Source organism: Seriola dumerili, unplaced genomic scaffold (assembly GCF_002260705.1).
Source record: "Seriola dumerili isolate Sdu_G_001 unplaced genomic scaffold, Sdu_1.0 BDQW01000134.1, whole genome shotgun sequence".
In the NCBI taxonomy this organism is placed as follows: Eukaryota; Metazoa; Chordata; class Actinopteri; order Carangiformes; family Carangidae; genus Seriola; species Seriola dumerili.
Window position 1 is genome coordinate 739,842 of NW_019174389.1, and position 18,089 is coordinate 757,930.

The following is an 18,089-nucleotide window of genomic DNA, read 5'->3' on the forward strand; positions in this document are numbered from 1 at the left end:
GAAATGCAAGCTCAGCTTCTGGCTGTCAGTCAGGAGGATGGACAGGATTGTTGCCAAGCTGTCAGTGTCAGTCTCTTTTATATAACCACTGGAACCTGATGGCTTTTTTTTTTGTCAAATTGTGTTTCTAATTTATTTATATATTTACATTTGTCCATGTTTTATTGTACGTGTAAAGTCGAACTACATAAATACAATATTTCTTGTCATTACCATTGTATCTTTTTTCGCATAAACAAACCACATATAACATACTGGAGAAGTTTAAGACAAAAGGCAGTAATAATGAATAACTTCTATCATGCAATTCTTTTGCATTTTGTTAATTAAAAAATTCAAAGCAATAATTAATTTGAAAGCAAACATTTTTCTGGCTTGGAGAGTAATAAAAATATGTAAATACTTAACATGCTTGATCAACAGAAGTGGATGCAAAAATAGCTAAATAAATAAACCAGGCAATTTGTGAATTTTCACAAATGTCGGTTCAATGTGTCAACAAACAGACCCTAATACCAACTCACCAGCAACATTGGGAGAAAACCTCACTTGTAGTTGACCAAGGGAAGCTGTAGCAGGATTTGTTGTATTGCATAGATGACTGTCCAGGGTCATCTTTTTGCCTGGCAGACTGACCAAAGAACTGTTCACACCTGGAGCTCAAACTGTAATGAAACTAGCACACATTATGTGAAGAGAGGACGAAATGATAAGATAATGATAACAAGTCAGATGGTTGCATGTGTGCCTGCATAATGTTCAGGTTCATGCATGGCTTTAGGCAAAAAAAAAATGGCCTGAGAGGTTTGGTGTCTACAGTGTCTTGATTAAATAAGATGTTTAAAGTAACCTAATAATAAAATAATAATTAGTCTAATAACCACTAAAACTAAACTATAAAAAATATAGGCTACATTTATGTCAACTTTCAATTTTTACGTCTTTGGATAGACAACTGGCCCTAAAAGACAAAAATTGTATTATATGGTTTCATGGTGGTACTTAAGTCAAATTACCATCATGATAACAAATTGGGAAACTTTTTTGTCAATGTTTTTTTTATCTATACATTTTTTTTAAATTTTAAAATGTGATTTATTAATTGTCTCTGCTGATCCAACTCCTGCGGAAAAGTTTTTACATGTGATTGGATTGCAGGTGTAAGAATACAAGCTCACTGTACTGGGAAACCTTAATGCGACAGAGCCGTGATTAAGTTATTAGGTACACCTGTGCTCTTCATACAATGACAAACGATAGTTAACTATGAATATTTCGCATTTAGATTTTTTTTTATCCAGTCTATTTTAGTATTATTTAAAATTATTTTATATTTCCCGTAAACACAATAATGCTTCTAAAACCTATATTTTTGACATCGGTGCGGAAACCTTAACTCAGGTAACTTCCGGCTTCCATCTTTGTTTCGGAATGAGTTGCTGTGCTGCGGCTAAATTTGCGCTAATCGGGATATTTTATTTAGTTTAACTCTACTCGGTAAAACCTAACCTGGCTGGCTCAACTCACTAAACTAGACACGAACTTTACAAAACGGACGTAGGTGACAACATATTGTCCTTAAGAATGTGGCCATGCGATACGCTACAGGAAGAACTCTGCACTTCGCTGCTCCCAGTCGCCAGGTGGACCGGACGGGGAAGCGACCTGCTAGCGGTCAGCCTCCAGATCTGCTGCTCCACCATCGCAGCCAGCGCAGGCGTGGTGAGTGGAACCGCAGGCAGGGGGCGGCAACATGGCGGTGACAGCAACACAGAAACGGAGACGCGCATCCAAGAGAGCGGCACAAACACATACACACAGGCTTGTGCACACAGCGCAGGTCAGTCAGCTCAGTTAACCGGCTGACACCGACAATACACCGGGCTCACTCACCGGAACTCTCGAGAGTGGATTTTTCTGACAGAGAGGGATTTCTTGTGTGTGTTTTGTTTTTGTTTTTAGGGGCTCCTCTTCTCCTTCATTTCTTCTTGATGCTCCAGAGCAGTGATTAAATATATTAAAAGGAGAAAGCGTATAACTATCTTCTGAAGCCTCTTGGTGGAAATGACAAGCGAGAGACCGGTGGCAATGCCGGGCTCGGTGTCGCTCTCGGACCGACAACCTCCTCCAGGTCACAGGCAGCACACGGCTGCAGTCTCCGCTGGCTCCAGTGAGACAATGATGATGTCCGCTTCAGGTTCAGTGGTCCTCCCGGCTGGGATTATCAATCCATCGGTTCCAATCCGGAATATCAAGATGAAATTTGCTGTTCTCATCGGACTGATCCAGGTTGGAGAGGTTAGCAACCGGGATATTGTTGAAACGGTGCTGAATTTGGTAAGTAAACATTTTTTCCTTCTTTCACTCTATGATCGGATATTATTGCCTTACTCAATGTCATCAAATAACAGAGCATACTGTTGACACAATGACAAAACACTGTTATTTTAACCTCGGGACAGTGTCAGTGATTATTAATTTATTTAGAGTATCACTTAGTGCCCCGGGATATGAGAGAGTGAACAGCAGTAAACATTCAAAAGTCACACATGCTCGCCCATTAGGTGAGTTGAGGGATGAGTGGATACTAAAACAAAGGCAGTTTTCAAGTTTCGAAGTTCAACAAAGTCTCAACTTCATGGTGTTTGCTTGCAAATTGACACATTGGTGTGGGCGGTGTCAGTGAAGGTAAAGTGCATACCTGCTGAGATTAAAGTGTAATGTGAGTACTTCATAGCTTGAATTCAAATGGCATCTATGCTGATAATTCAAATGGCATATATGCTGATGCAGAGTGATGGAGGTGAGCAGAGAACAGGGGGCATAGCTTCTGTCTCTGTCTCTGTCTCTCTGTGTGTGGATGTGCCAGGGACTACAGCTGTTGCTAAGATGTTTTCTTGGAGCCCAGAATGGCTAACATCCCTAAATAGAGGGTTCACAAACTGCTCAGTGTTTGATGAGCATTTGGCCAGTGCAGCTTCTATATTCTTGGTGTGTATTGGACCTGCTCCTAACTAAAGTGTGAGTACTTGTGGGAGTATGGTGGTCATCACTCTCTCCCCAAATGTATATTGCCCCAGGGAGTATTTTTTGTTTTGTACCCCCTCTTTCTACTCTTTAAACAGACCTAGGGTTCATTCTCATATATCATTGTATGATGATGATTATTATTATTACTGCAGCAGAGAGAGAGAGGAGATTGATAAGTAATGATTGTCAACACAAGGTGGTTGGGGATTTGAGCCAGGGTTAGCAAATGAAGCTAGTTTCTTCCATTGTTACAATTGAACATGATAGAGAGGAGTCTGTAGAGAAAGCTCATACCTTTGCTTTGACCAGTTGCAGGAGTACAACAGCAGATCCTGTTCGCAGTAGTTGGCCTCTCCTTGTTAGCACACTAGAGATTAATTACGACCTGTTCTGGCACAACAGAAATCCACTTTGTGGAGTGGGACAAATTGTAGCCCTCGGCATGTTCAGACATGAGAGTAGTACTGCAGTAGTTGAATTCTCTGACACCTTGCCCCCTCACACTTGCTATTGTGCACCGTGCTATTTTCACAGGAAATGTGCGTAAGGTACAACATGCTGTAGTGTACCGTGATTATTTTTTTCATCACTGATTGTGTAGACAAGAGATTGCTTGTTTATTTACACCAGATCCTGATCTTAAGTAATTTCTCCATCTTGCTTTATTATGATGACTTATTGAATTGAATGCAGACCATCAATGTCACAGTTGCCTTTTGCTCTTCTGTGCATGTTTTGTTTCACAGTATTGTGTGCATGCTACAAACAGTAGAGTGCACTTTGCCCAAACACTTCTTAGTTATATACAGGTCTCAAACTTTTGAATGACAGATTTAAATAAGAGAGATTTTAATGCTATGCTATGGTTTCAGTCAAATTTGATTCTACTTGACTTGTTTGCAAGCAGAAATACAGCTTCCATCCATATTATGTGCATTCAAATGAAACATGTATAATACAGCAATTTTGGGACCATGTGACACAGTAATTGTTATCATATCTGCCTCTTCATCTAAATCACAAAAGTTGCATGAATAATAGTAGCCATGAAAGATGGCAAGAGAAAGCTGTCATGCAAACCCTCCTATCTGTAAGATGTTATGACTGCAGGATTTTTTATGCTTATAAGTTGAGGTTATTTTTGAAGTGTAGAGCGAGTGTGAAGATCCTGAAGGATCCTCAACTGTATCTCATGGGGTCCAATTTGTGGTGTAATGAAATAATAATGTTTTTTCTCCATTTCCATGGAGCATCTTGGAAAAATTGTGGTTGGAGGATACTGGTCTGAACGTCCTTAATGAATAGTGTCTTATTCTTTTTTTTTTTTTTTTCATTTTGTTATTTAGCTGCGGTTCTTTTTGAGCTTCCAGGATGGGAAATTTCCCAATAAAATGGATCTGGTATTACTGCTCCAATACTAGAATGAGAGCCTTCTCAGCCTTCTGAGAAACCTGCCTCAAGAAATCAGGCACATTAGAAAGGTGTACTGAATCAGACACAAAACATCTTCTGAAGGTTAATCACTAAATATCAATGTTCCACAACCACCAACTCTGTACCTACACAATTCACTCTATACTGGTGTTTAGGTCTCATCAGATGTACATTTAGCAATTTATTCACTGCATTATTCATGTTTAGAGCCACGGGGATCTGGGGCCTTTCCAAACATATTATGAGCAGAAGTTGAAACACTGGACAGTTTGTGTTTTTATCTCAGGATTGATAAAGATACACTAATTATATACAACAAAAATGTGAATCGTATAATATGAAATACACTAAAAACATTTCATTACAGCATTTTCTTCATAATATTATGATATCAACAGAATCAACAGACATAATATTGAATTATAATGTGTTGACTTTTTGTTAGTAGTCAGCAATGATAGACTTACTTGCATAGAATTAGGTAGTTAGTGTATGACAACCTATTTGTGCTACTTTCCCTATTAAAGCACTGGATCAAAGTGGATTAAAGCTTGAAAAACTACTGGGACCAACTAGTTTTAACTATTTCCAGTCAGAACCAACCATAAGCTGATGGCTGCTTCTAAGAGCTGACCACTAGTAGGCTATACATCTAATCAAATTTGGTATAAGCCAGACAATATTGCTTGTTGTCTTCAAACTATGAAGTTGGAAACAAAGTGGATTTCTCACAGTCAGATGTGCAGTTTACAGTAGTCACCCCCTTTTGTTATCTGTTAGCTGACTCACTGCGCTTTCCAAGATGAGAAAATAGAAAGTTGATATTTTTACTTTGCTAATTGTCACTTGGTGTGACTCATTAAAGGAAGACTTATCTGACGAAAGAGAGAGTCACATTCCTCAACAGCCTACTTCTTCATGATCAAAGTTAAATATGATCTGATGCATGATGGTGTGAAAAGAAGTTAGTGTGACCTGTGAAATTAGGAAAAAGCTTTAACACCACATCTTCACCTTGATCCTGACATTTTGGAATAATGGAGTTCTCATGTGCCATCTTCAACTGGTTGATATTAACACAAAAGCAAAAAAATAAACTGTAGATATCCTTGACTGTCATCTCAGCTCAGAGTTACCACAAAACTTATTTTCTTCTGTAAAAGGATTCTCCTCACAAATTCTATTCTTTTAGTATTAATCAGTACCTTCCTGTAGAATTGAAAGGTGGGTGCATGACAGACCTAACTTTATTTCCTACCAGTTGTTCTCATGGTGAAAAAAACTTATCAAATCACTCATAGAACCTTGTCGGCTCTCTCAAATGAATTTGATCCATCATCTATTGTATGCTCCTGTTATATGTTCCTATTTTACCAAATATGTCAAAATAACTGTATCTGTAGCTTGCGTCTACATTTGCTTATGTTTGTCTCAAGAGACTGCATAAGCAAAGCTACAGACAGGTGATGTCTGCAGTATTTGACAGATTTGGATGAAAAAATGAGTGGGGGTGCCACTGAGTATGTAAAAGAACAGGGGACAAGAAGATTATGCTGTAGGAGGGGATTGATACATTTCTGCAGTGTGGATGTTGGAATTCATTTACAGAGACATGTAGATATGAATTGAATCTTTCCAGAGTTACTATTTTCCATAAAGAACAAAACTGCCCACATGGTCTTTCAAGCCTACAGGGGGTGAGTGTTGGAAACTAAAAAGATTTTTGGTTGATTATCACTTTAATGACATGCTTCACCTTGCTGACCAGCGCTCTGTAGAGGGGAAAATGTAATCTTCTACGGGGCTTTTAGTAAAAACATTTCCAGAAAACATTCTACTAACAGAAGCAGATTACTCTCGCTACTACAGTAGTCCCTTTTCCTCTGTGTCAGTGATTTTACAGTTAATCCTCTGTTACTTGCTCAGTCCTTACTGTAGGGAGGCCCACTTATCAATTATTTGACATGAATTTGTATTGCCAGCTTAGACAGAAAGCACTCCAGCATGCTGAGATACTTTTGAATGAAGAATTGACAGATTTTCAGTATTTCATTTTCCCTTACTGCTTCATTAAATACATGATCACCAATAGTTGCCAAATCAGTCATTTTCATTAGCGTAATGGCATTACACATGCTTCTACAATTATCCTTATGACAGGTGTAATGATGCACATTGGAATATGACTTGTAATCACTGATCCTTGCTGTTTGTGATTAAGATGCTTTCGAGAGCATGTTTACTGAGTCAAAAAAAAGAAAGGAAAAGCTCTAACATGAATCAATTTTTTAATATGAGAATTATTGTTGTATTGAAAGCCAAATTAGTCAGGATTCGGGCTGTTTATAAAAGGGTGATGTGACTGGAGAGTTGGCATACCTGAACCACATGAGTACTCTCCAGACTTGGTGTCAGCTGAATGCACTGGAGCTTAACTTATTATCTGCTCTAAACATGACTCTGACACTCAGCCTGTCATAATTAATGGTCAACCGGTTGAAACTGTGGGCAACATGAAGCACTCGGTATCAACCCTGTGTCCTAGATGTTATGTTTACACAATACACATTACAAAACTGTTTTCTCAATCATTTTGTGCTGTCAAACATCATAGCTGCTTTGTTCAGAGGCAACCTTTTCTGAGTGAATGAAGCACCACACTAGAGTAACAAGGAGGTGGTTGTGGTGGAGGATGGGTGTACAAAGCACGTACCACCAGAGCACAGGGTTCACATGATGAGTCCTGTCTGTGATGAGGTTTAGGCAACAAATGCCTAAGGTTAAAGAAAGATTGTGGTTTTGGTTAAATTTTAAAAAACGTGTGGTGATTTAAGCCACTGTGGACTTCTTTTGTTTTTAACCAAGACTATGATCTTTTCATGGTTGCCAGTGCCTTAATGTATTCATAAAGAAGCTTTAATAATAGCAGAGTCATATTGCATGATATTTTGTCAGAAAACACATGAAATACGTTGTCAGTGAACATTTTACTGATGTGATTGCCAGATACGTTAATTAATATTTCCTCATTAAGTTACTCGATAACAGAATCTGGCATTACGTTTCCTTCAAAATGTTTTTGGTGTTGTAAATTAGTTGTACATTAATGCAATCTCTTGGAGATAGGTTTTCTAGGAATATTCATGACCTTTGTTTCTCTGAATGTGGATTATGTGTTCGAGAAACATATGCAGTGAGAGCAGTTGCTCAGCTACTTCTGCTTGGAAAGCTAACCTGAACAATATATATGGGAGCAAGCTGGCAAGGGTCATCAGTGTGGCCAGTAAATAAATCAGACGGCCACAGAGCCAGCTGGAGGTTCTTTGAGGACAAAGAGTTAGGAAAGCTTTGTGTATTGCAGAGGAACCTTGACATCCAGATTCAAGTAGCTAGACTCAGGATTCCCCTGGCTGTAAAGAATGTATATAAGAAGTCATTTATCCCACAGGCTGTTGGCTTGCTCAGTTCTGAGAGAGACAATTTTGATTTTTATGTTCTTTTTGTATTCTATTCCACAGTTGTGTATATATATATATATATATATATATATTTTTTTTTTTTTTTTTTTTTAAATCAGTGGCATGAAAGAGTAGTAGCTACCTGTCAGCTCAAAACAAGAAGTGACTGTGTCCAATCTACCAGTCTCATGAAGAGTTTCAATTGTTAACTCGTGGATTTTTTTGTCCACTGTTTACAGAAAGAGATTTGGGTGTGATGAATGTTTTGAATCACTAATAGTAGTCAGAGTGAGTGACTTTCTGTCTGTCTGAATTAACTGTAATAATGGATTGACAATCTGTCCGGAGAGTCTTTGTTAAATTCTAGGATAGGCTCCAGCCCCCTGTAAGTAACAATGAGCCTGAGGTTAATTAAATAATGTCCTGTATATTCCATTTAAGTGATTGATAGAAAAGCTCGGGTAAGCATCAGTTTGACACATTACCGAACACAGCATCACTGTAAACATTAACAGGTTAATTAAATAAGAATTGAACATCATTGGTCCGCATGACCCTAAAAATTTTGTTTGAGGGACTGAGTATTTGAATGTACTAAATACTAAGATGCTACAGTTTTGTGCCACCATACCTTATCAAAACTAATTAAAGGGAATGTCATTAAATGAAAGCTGTAATTAAGATAATGTGTTATTAGACAGGATGTGGAGTCCTGGCTTCAAGGTTGATGTAATTCCATAGGAATTAAATGGAAAATCAAAAGGGAGCCTGAGCTCTGCCATTTTACATTGATACATTATCCAACCTGTATTGTTGAAGTTGGTCTTTTGCATGTCGTTGTGTATTAGATATGCATCAGTGTACTAAGGTCTCTTGTATACACACTGAAAGTGGTAATCACTAACCCAGTGATTAACGGTAATTAATAAATAGAGATTTGTCATATGAAATGCATACCCCTCGAGTAAGTAAGTTTGTTTTGAGTGTAAAAACACTGTCTCAGTACATTTTACAAAAGAAAAAAGACAATTACAGAAAGAGAAGAAGACAATTTAAAAGATATATAAAATATATTTAAGAAACAAATATTGCTTATTAAATGAGAGCTGTAAATGAGGAGCAAAAACCAGAAGAAGGTAGAAATTAAACAATTCAGTTACATAAGAGGGAAAATACGTTTTCAGCCTTGACTTAATACTCTCCAGGTGTTTGCTTCTTGGACTGGGCGAGGTAAAGTGTTGGAGCAAATAAGAAAATGTTCAGACAAAATGGATTGCTTAATAATCTTTGGAATAATGAGTAGCCAGCATCCTGTGATCTGAGTGATATAAGGTCTGAGGAGTTCTGTGAAACAGGGAGGTGCTAATCCATGGAGAGTTTTGTAGGTAATGAGTAGCAGTTTGTAGTCTGGAGTGAGGATAGAAATGGTGTTTTTCAAAATCTTTTTGGTGCTAATAAGAATGCTAGCCGCTACACTTTGGAGTAGTTGGAATAGTATTAATGCTACAGAGTAGCAGTAGTCCAATCTAGATTAGATGAGTCCATGAATAAATGAGTCAATATCTGCATCTGACTGTGTCAGAAATGGGTGAACTTGGGCAATATGATGGAGCTGCTTTAGTGATGTTGTTGTCGATGTGTCCTTCAAATATGAGTCAAAGTTGACACTCAGATTTGTAACTGTTGAATTTGGTATAATATTGCTACCCCGCTGAGAGTGGCATTTGGGAAAATATGATTATGATAAACAGTAATAGGCATTTTCTGCTTGGATTGTTGTATGATTCTGGAAAACAGATCTGACAACAGTCTGTTTTTGCAGAGCAATAGATAAGTCTTCCTCCACTGACAGCTGCTTCAGCGGAGCAGAATACAGTACAGGCACAGAGCGTGTTGAGACAAAGGGGATTTTGCCCATCTGGGTAAACTGCTGTCTTCATGTTGATATTGCCATAACTATTAGTTTTGCTTTCTGCCATGACATACTGAATGTCATGTTGCTTGCTTTCCACCAAATGAAGCTGCTAACAGCTACTCATAAAGTTGCTCATGTTGCCCACTAATTTACACCATTCTTCTCTGAGGCATTAAATTCATTCTGTCTTGTGATTACAATAGCCTTGATTAAAATTATAGATCCGCTATCACACCTGTCAGAAGCAGAAAACAAATGAATAAGGCATCTTGTTTCAGCATACAGTATTAACATCGTTCCTCTTGGATACAAAACATGACTAGAAATAGACTGCTTCAGTTGTTGTTTCTTTTTTTTTTTTTTAAGAAATGAATGAAATCTGCAGTGGTAGTGTCTGAAAAGTGACTGTATTCAAGTTCTCTCTGGAAGCTGCTTTCTAACTGAAGTGGAAGTACACAATGCAGGATCAAGGGAAGTCAGTATATTAAAGAAGTAAATTACAACACATCACAAAATAGTAGCAAATCACCTTTCTGACCTCGGCTCATACTACACCTCTCAGACTCTAGATAACTAATGAAGTTGGTCTCAATAGTTAGGTTCCATCTGAATTTTTATAGATCATCAGACATCTTTCTCTTAGATCATCCTGCCTAACACTGCTTGTCATCCCAAGGTCTACAATGAAAAACAAAGGTGATGTGCCTTTGCTGTCAGGGTGCTGTTTTACAGTGAAGTTTTCTGGAGGAAGTTTGGTCCACCCTTCTTTTGTGTATATTATTATGATTTATATATTGTAATACTTTTTACTTTAGTGTATGTTGTTTTCTTATGACTTCTTATCACTTTAGATACGTTTGTTCTTTGGTACCCCATCCCTCTCATGAGACTTTCGTAGTTTGTTGCGATAACAGAGATCAGCATTTCGCCACAGAACAAACTACCAGGGTCTCACGAGAGGGATAAGAAGAGATTATAAATAAACCAGAAGCCATCTTTCACATCCCATCTGTTTGAACTGAGTTAAATGTGGTAGGAGAAGATGAGTTTGGTCACTATTTTTTTTTTCTTGTTTTGGTTAATGATGGCTAAAGGACGAAGGTGAAGGTTGTATTAATTATTCAGAAGCAATCTAAAATTCATGGTTTCCCACACTGAAAGAGTATGCCATGCAATAATTTGAACAGAGATATTTTGCCATTGAAGCACTTGAACAATGTTCATTGGATTTTGCAAAACATGTAACTGCGTAGGGAATTAATTGAAAATAGAATCAAAGCTGCCCTAAATAAATTAACTTTTTTTCATAGTATTGAATGAAAATCAACTGCCCCCCCTCCAAAAAAAAAAAAAAAAAAACAAGCAAAAAAAATAAAAAACTTACTCTAGTCTGCAGCTGTCAAGGGACAATCAGTATATCTGGAAATGCATAATAGATAAAAGCCAGAGATTGAGACGTGTGTGCACCCTAATCTGTTTTCAGTCATGGTTGGCCTTCACTGTAAGTATCCCTCTGCTGCTGTGGAGTCAGTGGCAAACCTTGATCAATGTTGGATCAATATCTCCTCTAGGCACTGGTACAGTTTTGCCAATATCACACTTAAATTTTTTAAACTTTTTTTACCACAAATTTTTTTCTGTGTCATTCTTGAAACCTTACTTAATTGGACTTTGCCTTTTTTCTTTTACTGCAGACCCACTGCATGCATGTATGCATGTGTGTATGTATGGCATTACCATGAGACATTCTGTATAACTGATTTACATTTATATATTATATGAAACTTGTTTTTCTTTTTTTTCCCAGCCCCTAAGTCTGTCCTTCTGAAATGTCCTTGATCATGAACCTCTACATCAGGGCCAGAGATGTTCCTCTGTAGATGTGTGCACTCAGACTGTTATGTAGAAGAGGTCAATGAAAAAAAATTTGCCTGCATGGATCAATTATGCATTACAAAGCTGATAATATATCTGTGATATACCAAATATGCTACATGCTCTATATGGTAAGAGAATTAACACGTCAGCATTCATTAGAAATAGCAGTGTTCATCTTCATGAATTCTTTACTAAGCCTTTCATCCTTTCCAGTTTGAACTGTATGCAGTGTAAGGGTCTATGGTATGCTAAGATGGTATGCTAAAATTGTGCTTCCTCAGTAAACTTTATTCTCTGCTAAGCCATTCAATTTCTGCCAACAGCAGTTTCCTCTGATCTACTCTGATAATCTTCTTAGGATTTGAGGGAAAATTGAAATTCTGATTCTGTGCAAATTTGTTTGTTTAAAAGTAATTTACCTGAACTGTTGATTGATTCGGGGAGTGTGCTGATATGCATTTTCTTGTCCTCAACCAAGGACAAAGTGAAGGACTGCATTTTCAACATTCTCTGTGTACTGCCATATCTGCAAATATTTTTCCGTTTTTTTTTGTCTCTCTGATGTCTAAGTACTGTTGCAATTGTTATATTTCAAATTGTCATGGGATCACCAGGTTCTTTAAAAAAAATTCTTGATTCATTTTTAAAAAAAATATTTAAAATTTTTTTAATATTCCTTTTTATCACACAAAATTATGGAGAAACAGCAATATTTGTGGTGGAGGAGTTGACCCTCATAACTGCTACTCTTGTGGCTCTTTAGGCTGCTACTCTCTTGCTTGGCAAATCAAAAAAGTTCTACTTTAAGTTTTATTCTCTGTCCATTGTTCACTGCTTACAATGTTGCCTAAATAGGAATTTAGGCGAGCTCTGTAAGTCAGCTTCCTCTGGATAACAAGAGCAGCAAATTGGAAATGCTGTTGGGTATAGACCTTTGTGGTTTCATTGATAACCAACAGCCAGTGCCTTAGGGAAATGCTAAAGAGATAGGTCAAACGACTGCGCAAAAGCCATGGATCTATTTTCTCTCTGTTCTCCCTTTGGCTTTACTTTCTCTTGCTATGCTCATCCCTCTTACTTGCTCATGCAGTTTTACCCTGGAGAGATGCTGATGGTATATTATTTGGCTGCTGCCTACATTTGTGTCAGGGTGCATTCTGGGATACATCTTCCAGCTTAGTGTGATAATTTTTACCCGGGGCACAACTGACTCCTGGTTGTGAGGACTCTTTAGCAGTAGCTGACCCTGTCTCTCAGGTCCTGTCTTTTTTTTTTATCTAAATGTGTTGCTTTTCTACAGGATGATGATGTTCAAAAATCCTCTTGAGAGAGGAGACAATGAAATGGACTGAGATAGTAGAAATAAAATTCTGATACAATTCTTCCAAGTAACCTCAGACTCCAAACAGTGTAGCCACATTCGCTAGAATCAGCTGAAGGTTATTTGTGTTTGTGACCTTACTCAGTTTAGATTTGTCTGCTCACAAAAACAACAAAACATGAACATTTGCTTCTATATATTAATTTATTTGTGTATTTAACTATTTATTCAACAAGGCAGACAAGTCTTATTTACATTTTAAATGTTATTTTGTTCCTTGCTGAGCTACTTAGAAGTATTTCCAAAAGCTTATCACTCTGTATCTGTCAAAGGATGTTTGATTGTGGTTTTACTGTGATATTTCTCTTTTACATTGAGATGACATTCCATTGATACTTGATCTAATGTGGGATCACTCATCCTCCACTAATCTCTGAAGGGCATATTACAAGAAAGTCTGTTCAAACCAGTATACTGTATGTTATATTATGTCCTCTGAGATAAGTCTGTCACTAAGCTAGACTATTGTACATGCTGGACTTTGGGATAGCAGTGCTTTACATATGCTAGAAAAAATAATGAATTACATCTCCTTTCACTCACTTGAGTAGATTTATTGGTAGAAATTGACAACTGACAGCACAACAGGATCTTAACCCTCTAAGCTGCAGCAGGATTTGTTAGCATTGCTTAGCAGTGGTCAGTCACTGAGTCAGTGTTACTAAGACCTGTTTACAGCCGGGGACAAGTGTGTTGGATCATCATCAGCAGAAATAACAATGTGAATACTCAGGCTTACTCCCGGGTGGAGCTGGTACTGGCAGTAAACCAAATCCCAGCCTGGGTGTTAATGTGTTGTCTCCCCCCATTGGGACAAGGCTGTGCGCACACATGCTCATTTCTATGGAGATGAGCTGCATCTCTGATCAGGCAAACATGCAAAGTCATAATGCTTCTTGCTGCAGCGCAGTGACAGCCGGTTACTGTAGCAAAGTGTTAACATTGCAGTGTAGATGCAGCAAAAGCAAAGACTGCTTGATAACTAGATAGTGAAGGTGCAAAGAAAATCTGTAGCCCTCTTCCTGGCAATCATTATGTGATAGTTGTGCTTTGAAACGAAAAGCTTTGTCTAATATGTATCTTACCTGAATATATAAATGAATGCACGAATACATATGAGTCATTACAGATGAAAGCCTGCCTCCTTTTTATGTGCTATAATTTTAGCTTTGGTTCAGCTTGTGTTTGACACTCAACAAATGAATCCAGAGGCAGTCAGCAGTGTAATTGGATGTCAGGGTATGATTGATTTGATATTTGAATTGTCTTTGTGTCAAGAAGTTATTTGTACATCCTTATGTCATGAAACATAAAAGATGGTTCTGGGTGGATAACAAGCAAAAAACCAACAGTGTTTGCTTTTAATACCAGCAGCCATGTCACCGTGGCACATGTTGACCTCATCTTTTGCACCTGTTTTTATCTTAACATTGGAAAATGTGATTTATTCAAATTTATTCAAATCATGTTGGAAAGGTAAATCATGACATTTTCTCAGCTCCCTTACTCACGTTGTGATTAAAAAGGCTACGAACAAAAAAAAGTAAAGAAGAAAAAAAAAAAAAAAGTTTGCATATAGCCCACAATTTAGGGAAAGAAAAGAGAGACTTCAGCAGACCCTGGCAATAGGTTGCTGTCAGGACAAACAAGGCAAGCAGTTCTTGACCAGTTAAAGCTAAAAATAGACATTAATGAGAACGATACCAAAGTGAAAGAACAGTGTTTCTGTCCCATAAAGGATCTGCTATTTTGCCCGTTGCATTGATCTTGTAATTTATTGCCCACTTGTGGCTGCAGTGGGCTACCAGCCATTGCATCTATCATTTCTGTCGTTTTCATGGACGTGGCCACGTTGTGTTGACAAAGGCTGGGGCTAGTCGAGCAGAGTGGGAAGCGGCATTTTTTTTTTATTTTAATGTTTGTGCATGTACATTGTGGATAATCCTGGGATCTTTGACGGGTGACTAGCTATAGCTAGCTACAGACAAGTGGGCTTGTCAAGCTGCCCTTGACACAGCTTTGACTGTTCTGAGATCAGTTATGATAATGCTCACATTATTATACGCATGAACAGATGTGTGTGAAACTGTACTTGAGCACTAGAAAATAACTTGAACAGTCTATTCTTCCTAAGCACTAAGAGACAGCCTTAGCAAGTGAACGAGCAGATTACACTGTGATTCATTATCTCAAATTAGTATAAGCCCTTTTATTAATCACCTCAGTCAACATGTGTGATGATGAGGAGTTAGGGTGTATTGTGGAGCAGCTTTTTAATAATTTCCTTTTGAAGGAAAGCTTTCACAGACATATTTATTCAGTTTATATATTAACAGTTAACCATGTAACATAATACCTAAGCCTTTAATTCTGTTCTGCTTTTTAGTTATCATATTAATATATTTTCCTCCCTGTTAATCAAGGTGTATCAAAGTCACTGCACACCACTGGCACTTACGATATCAGCTTGATTGATTTAATTTATAGAAGTTCCTGATCTTGTAGATGTGGTTATATTTCTCTTTGAATATGATTACATGATTTCACTGAAGTCCTGGTAGAGTCCATATAATTGTGCACCTGTTGTTATTATATTATTATTATTATTATTTTCCTGAGGGTGTGAGTGAAAAAATAAACCTGTCTGTTTTGTGGGCTTTGTCTGCATATTGTTCTGAATGCATTGCACCATCAAATACAGGTATTTCAATACATGTTCACTGTCCTACAACGGTAGCTTCCCCATGGAAAATATGGTCTTTGTATAAGCAATTTCTCTTTCCATCTCTGCTAGTGACAGAACACACACAACAGAGAGTAACCCACTTTATTGGTGTAACATAAGACATCTGAGGTCCGTATTACAGGAAGTGACAGATTTATAATTCTCTGTTGCACATGAGCCACTAGGCAGTTAATGATGTGTGCTGTGAATACAGATTTCTACATTCCCTTTGGTCTTGAAGTGCTGCAGCTCTGTAGCCTGCAGTATGTTGTCATTAGATGACTGAGGCCAGGATGCTGTGTTCATCCTGCTGTCCTGCTTTTTTTTTTTTTTTTGCAATCATGTGAAGGTTTTGCTTTTGATAAAGGTTAGTGTAATCAATCTCCTAGATGTTTATATTTATTGCTCTAGTACAGCTGGAATGTTTCCATTTCCTGCTGATATTGAAGCATGAAGGACTCTGTAAGAGCTAGATCACACACTGATTTAATGTAGCTGAAGTAAGGGGGGAATAATTGAGGGCTTACTGAGAGTTAGGGGTTTGGATTACAATTAATACTAAGGGATCAGAGTAATGAACGAAGACACCATCCATTTTTATGGCTCATTATCCTCCCTGCCACATTCTAACACGTTCTATCTTTTTATAATTAGTCACTTTGGATGTACTTTGTCTGCTGTCCGCTTGATTTTCCATCTGGCTCAATGCACTAACTTTTAAAAAACATTTTGGTGGGCTCTCATCAGTTTGCTATTGAATACTTAGGTATGCCTCTGATGAATCATCAGTGGTGCATAACTTTTGATTCAGATTTCCTCAGCAGGGTCTTTCTGTGTCAAATCAGATAAGCTTGTTGCAGCACCGTCTCATTTTGTTCAGACCTTGTCTATATGATGAAGAGGTCCCAAAACCAAGGCATGTAAAAATATTTCTGTTCAAATCCTGTTTTCATATTTTTTTCATTTCTCATTTATAGTCTCAAAAATTCCTTTTTAGGGAAGCCATATTCAGGCATTGATATTTTGACAAGTAGCCTCACAAAACTTTGTAGGATGGAAGACAGACATGTTTTCTGTATGCCAAAACCATTAAAAGCCTGTACTGCATGTCATTTTATTTTTATAAGGCCTTAGAAACAGTGCAAAATTCCTAAATGAATAAGTGATATTGAGGGTACTATAAACCCACCGTTTTACAGCAATATAATATCAGTCATTATATCTTTTGTAAATACAGTTTTTTTTTTTTTTACTAACTTAATTTTGTGCCAATATTTGAAGTCTATACGAAGTCTGAATAAAACAAGGCATGCGTAACAAGGTACAGTAGCATATTTTGGTCATTTTCATAGGACCAAAAGTCCTTCAATTTTTCCTTTGTACAAAAATAGACAAAGATTTGAGATGGCAAAAAAAAACAAAAACGTCCATTTCAGGATTACATTTTTTTGCCTCTGTATCTCCATGGTTGTTGAAATCCTGTGTCAGGAAATAAAGGATAAACATATTTTCCATATGTTCATTGGAATAGAGGGGATTTCGTATCTCTGGTAAGGTCCTGGTTATTGAAATTAAGTAAAATATTTTGATAGATCCTCTGGTATTAAGAGAAACAAGTGGTATCCTAAATGGCCCTCTCAAGCTCCAGTGGGAGTATCTAAATGTGTTTCCACATAAAAGGCTGGATATGTTACAGTGTGCATGCATATCTTATTCTTTTTCCAATATGGAATATAAAATTTAACCACTCCATTGAATATAGCATCTATCAGAGTTAATGCCTTTTCATGCCTCCTTGCCGTCCATAGCCGTGGCGGGAGGCATTATGTTTTCCGGTTGTCTGTCCGTCCCATTCTTGTGAACGCGATATCTCAGTAACGCCTTGAGGGAATTTACTCAAATTTGGCAGAAATATTCACTTACACTCAAGAATCAACTGATTACAATTTGGTGAGGTCATGACATTTAATATCCAAATGGTCAAAGGTCAACTTCCATGTTACATCATAATGTTCTGGAAAAGCACACTACTTCATGAAGGTAGGACTTACCGCAGGACTGTTGTATTGGACTGTATATGTCGTAGCTAGGTGTACATAATAAACTGCCAACTTAGTGTAGATTCATGACACGAAGGAAACAACATATGTTCTGCTTCCCCTGCTTAATTAAATGAATTGGAAATTACTTCTCAACCACTTCAGATTGTGTTTATTTTTCATTTGCAGGCACATCAGTGTTTGCCCTCTATTGTCTGGGATGGTAGAC

At 37.6% G+C, this 18,089-nt stretch overlaps 1 protein-coding gene across 1 annotated transcript in view; it reads left to right on the plus strand.

Moving 5' to 3' along the window:
• The first annotated feature begins 2,064 nt into the window (after nucleotides 1-2,064).
• Nucleotides 2,065-18,089, plus strand: part of LOC111224453 (neurobeachin-like) — a 201,516-nt gene continuing 185,491 nt past the window's right edge. Inside the window, 1 exon segment of the mRNA XM_022748943.1 lies at nucleotides 2,065-2,337. Coding sequence (XP_022604664.1) covers nucleotides 2,065-2,337 — 273 coding nt within the window.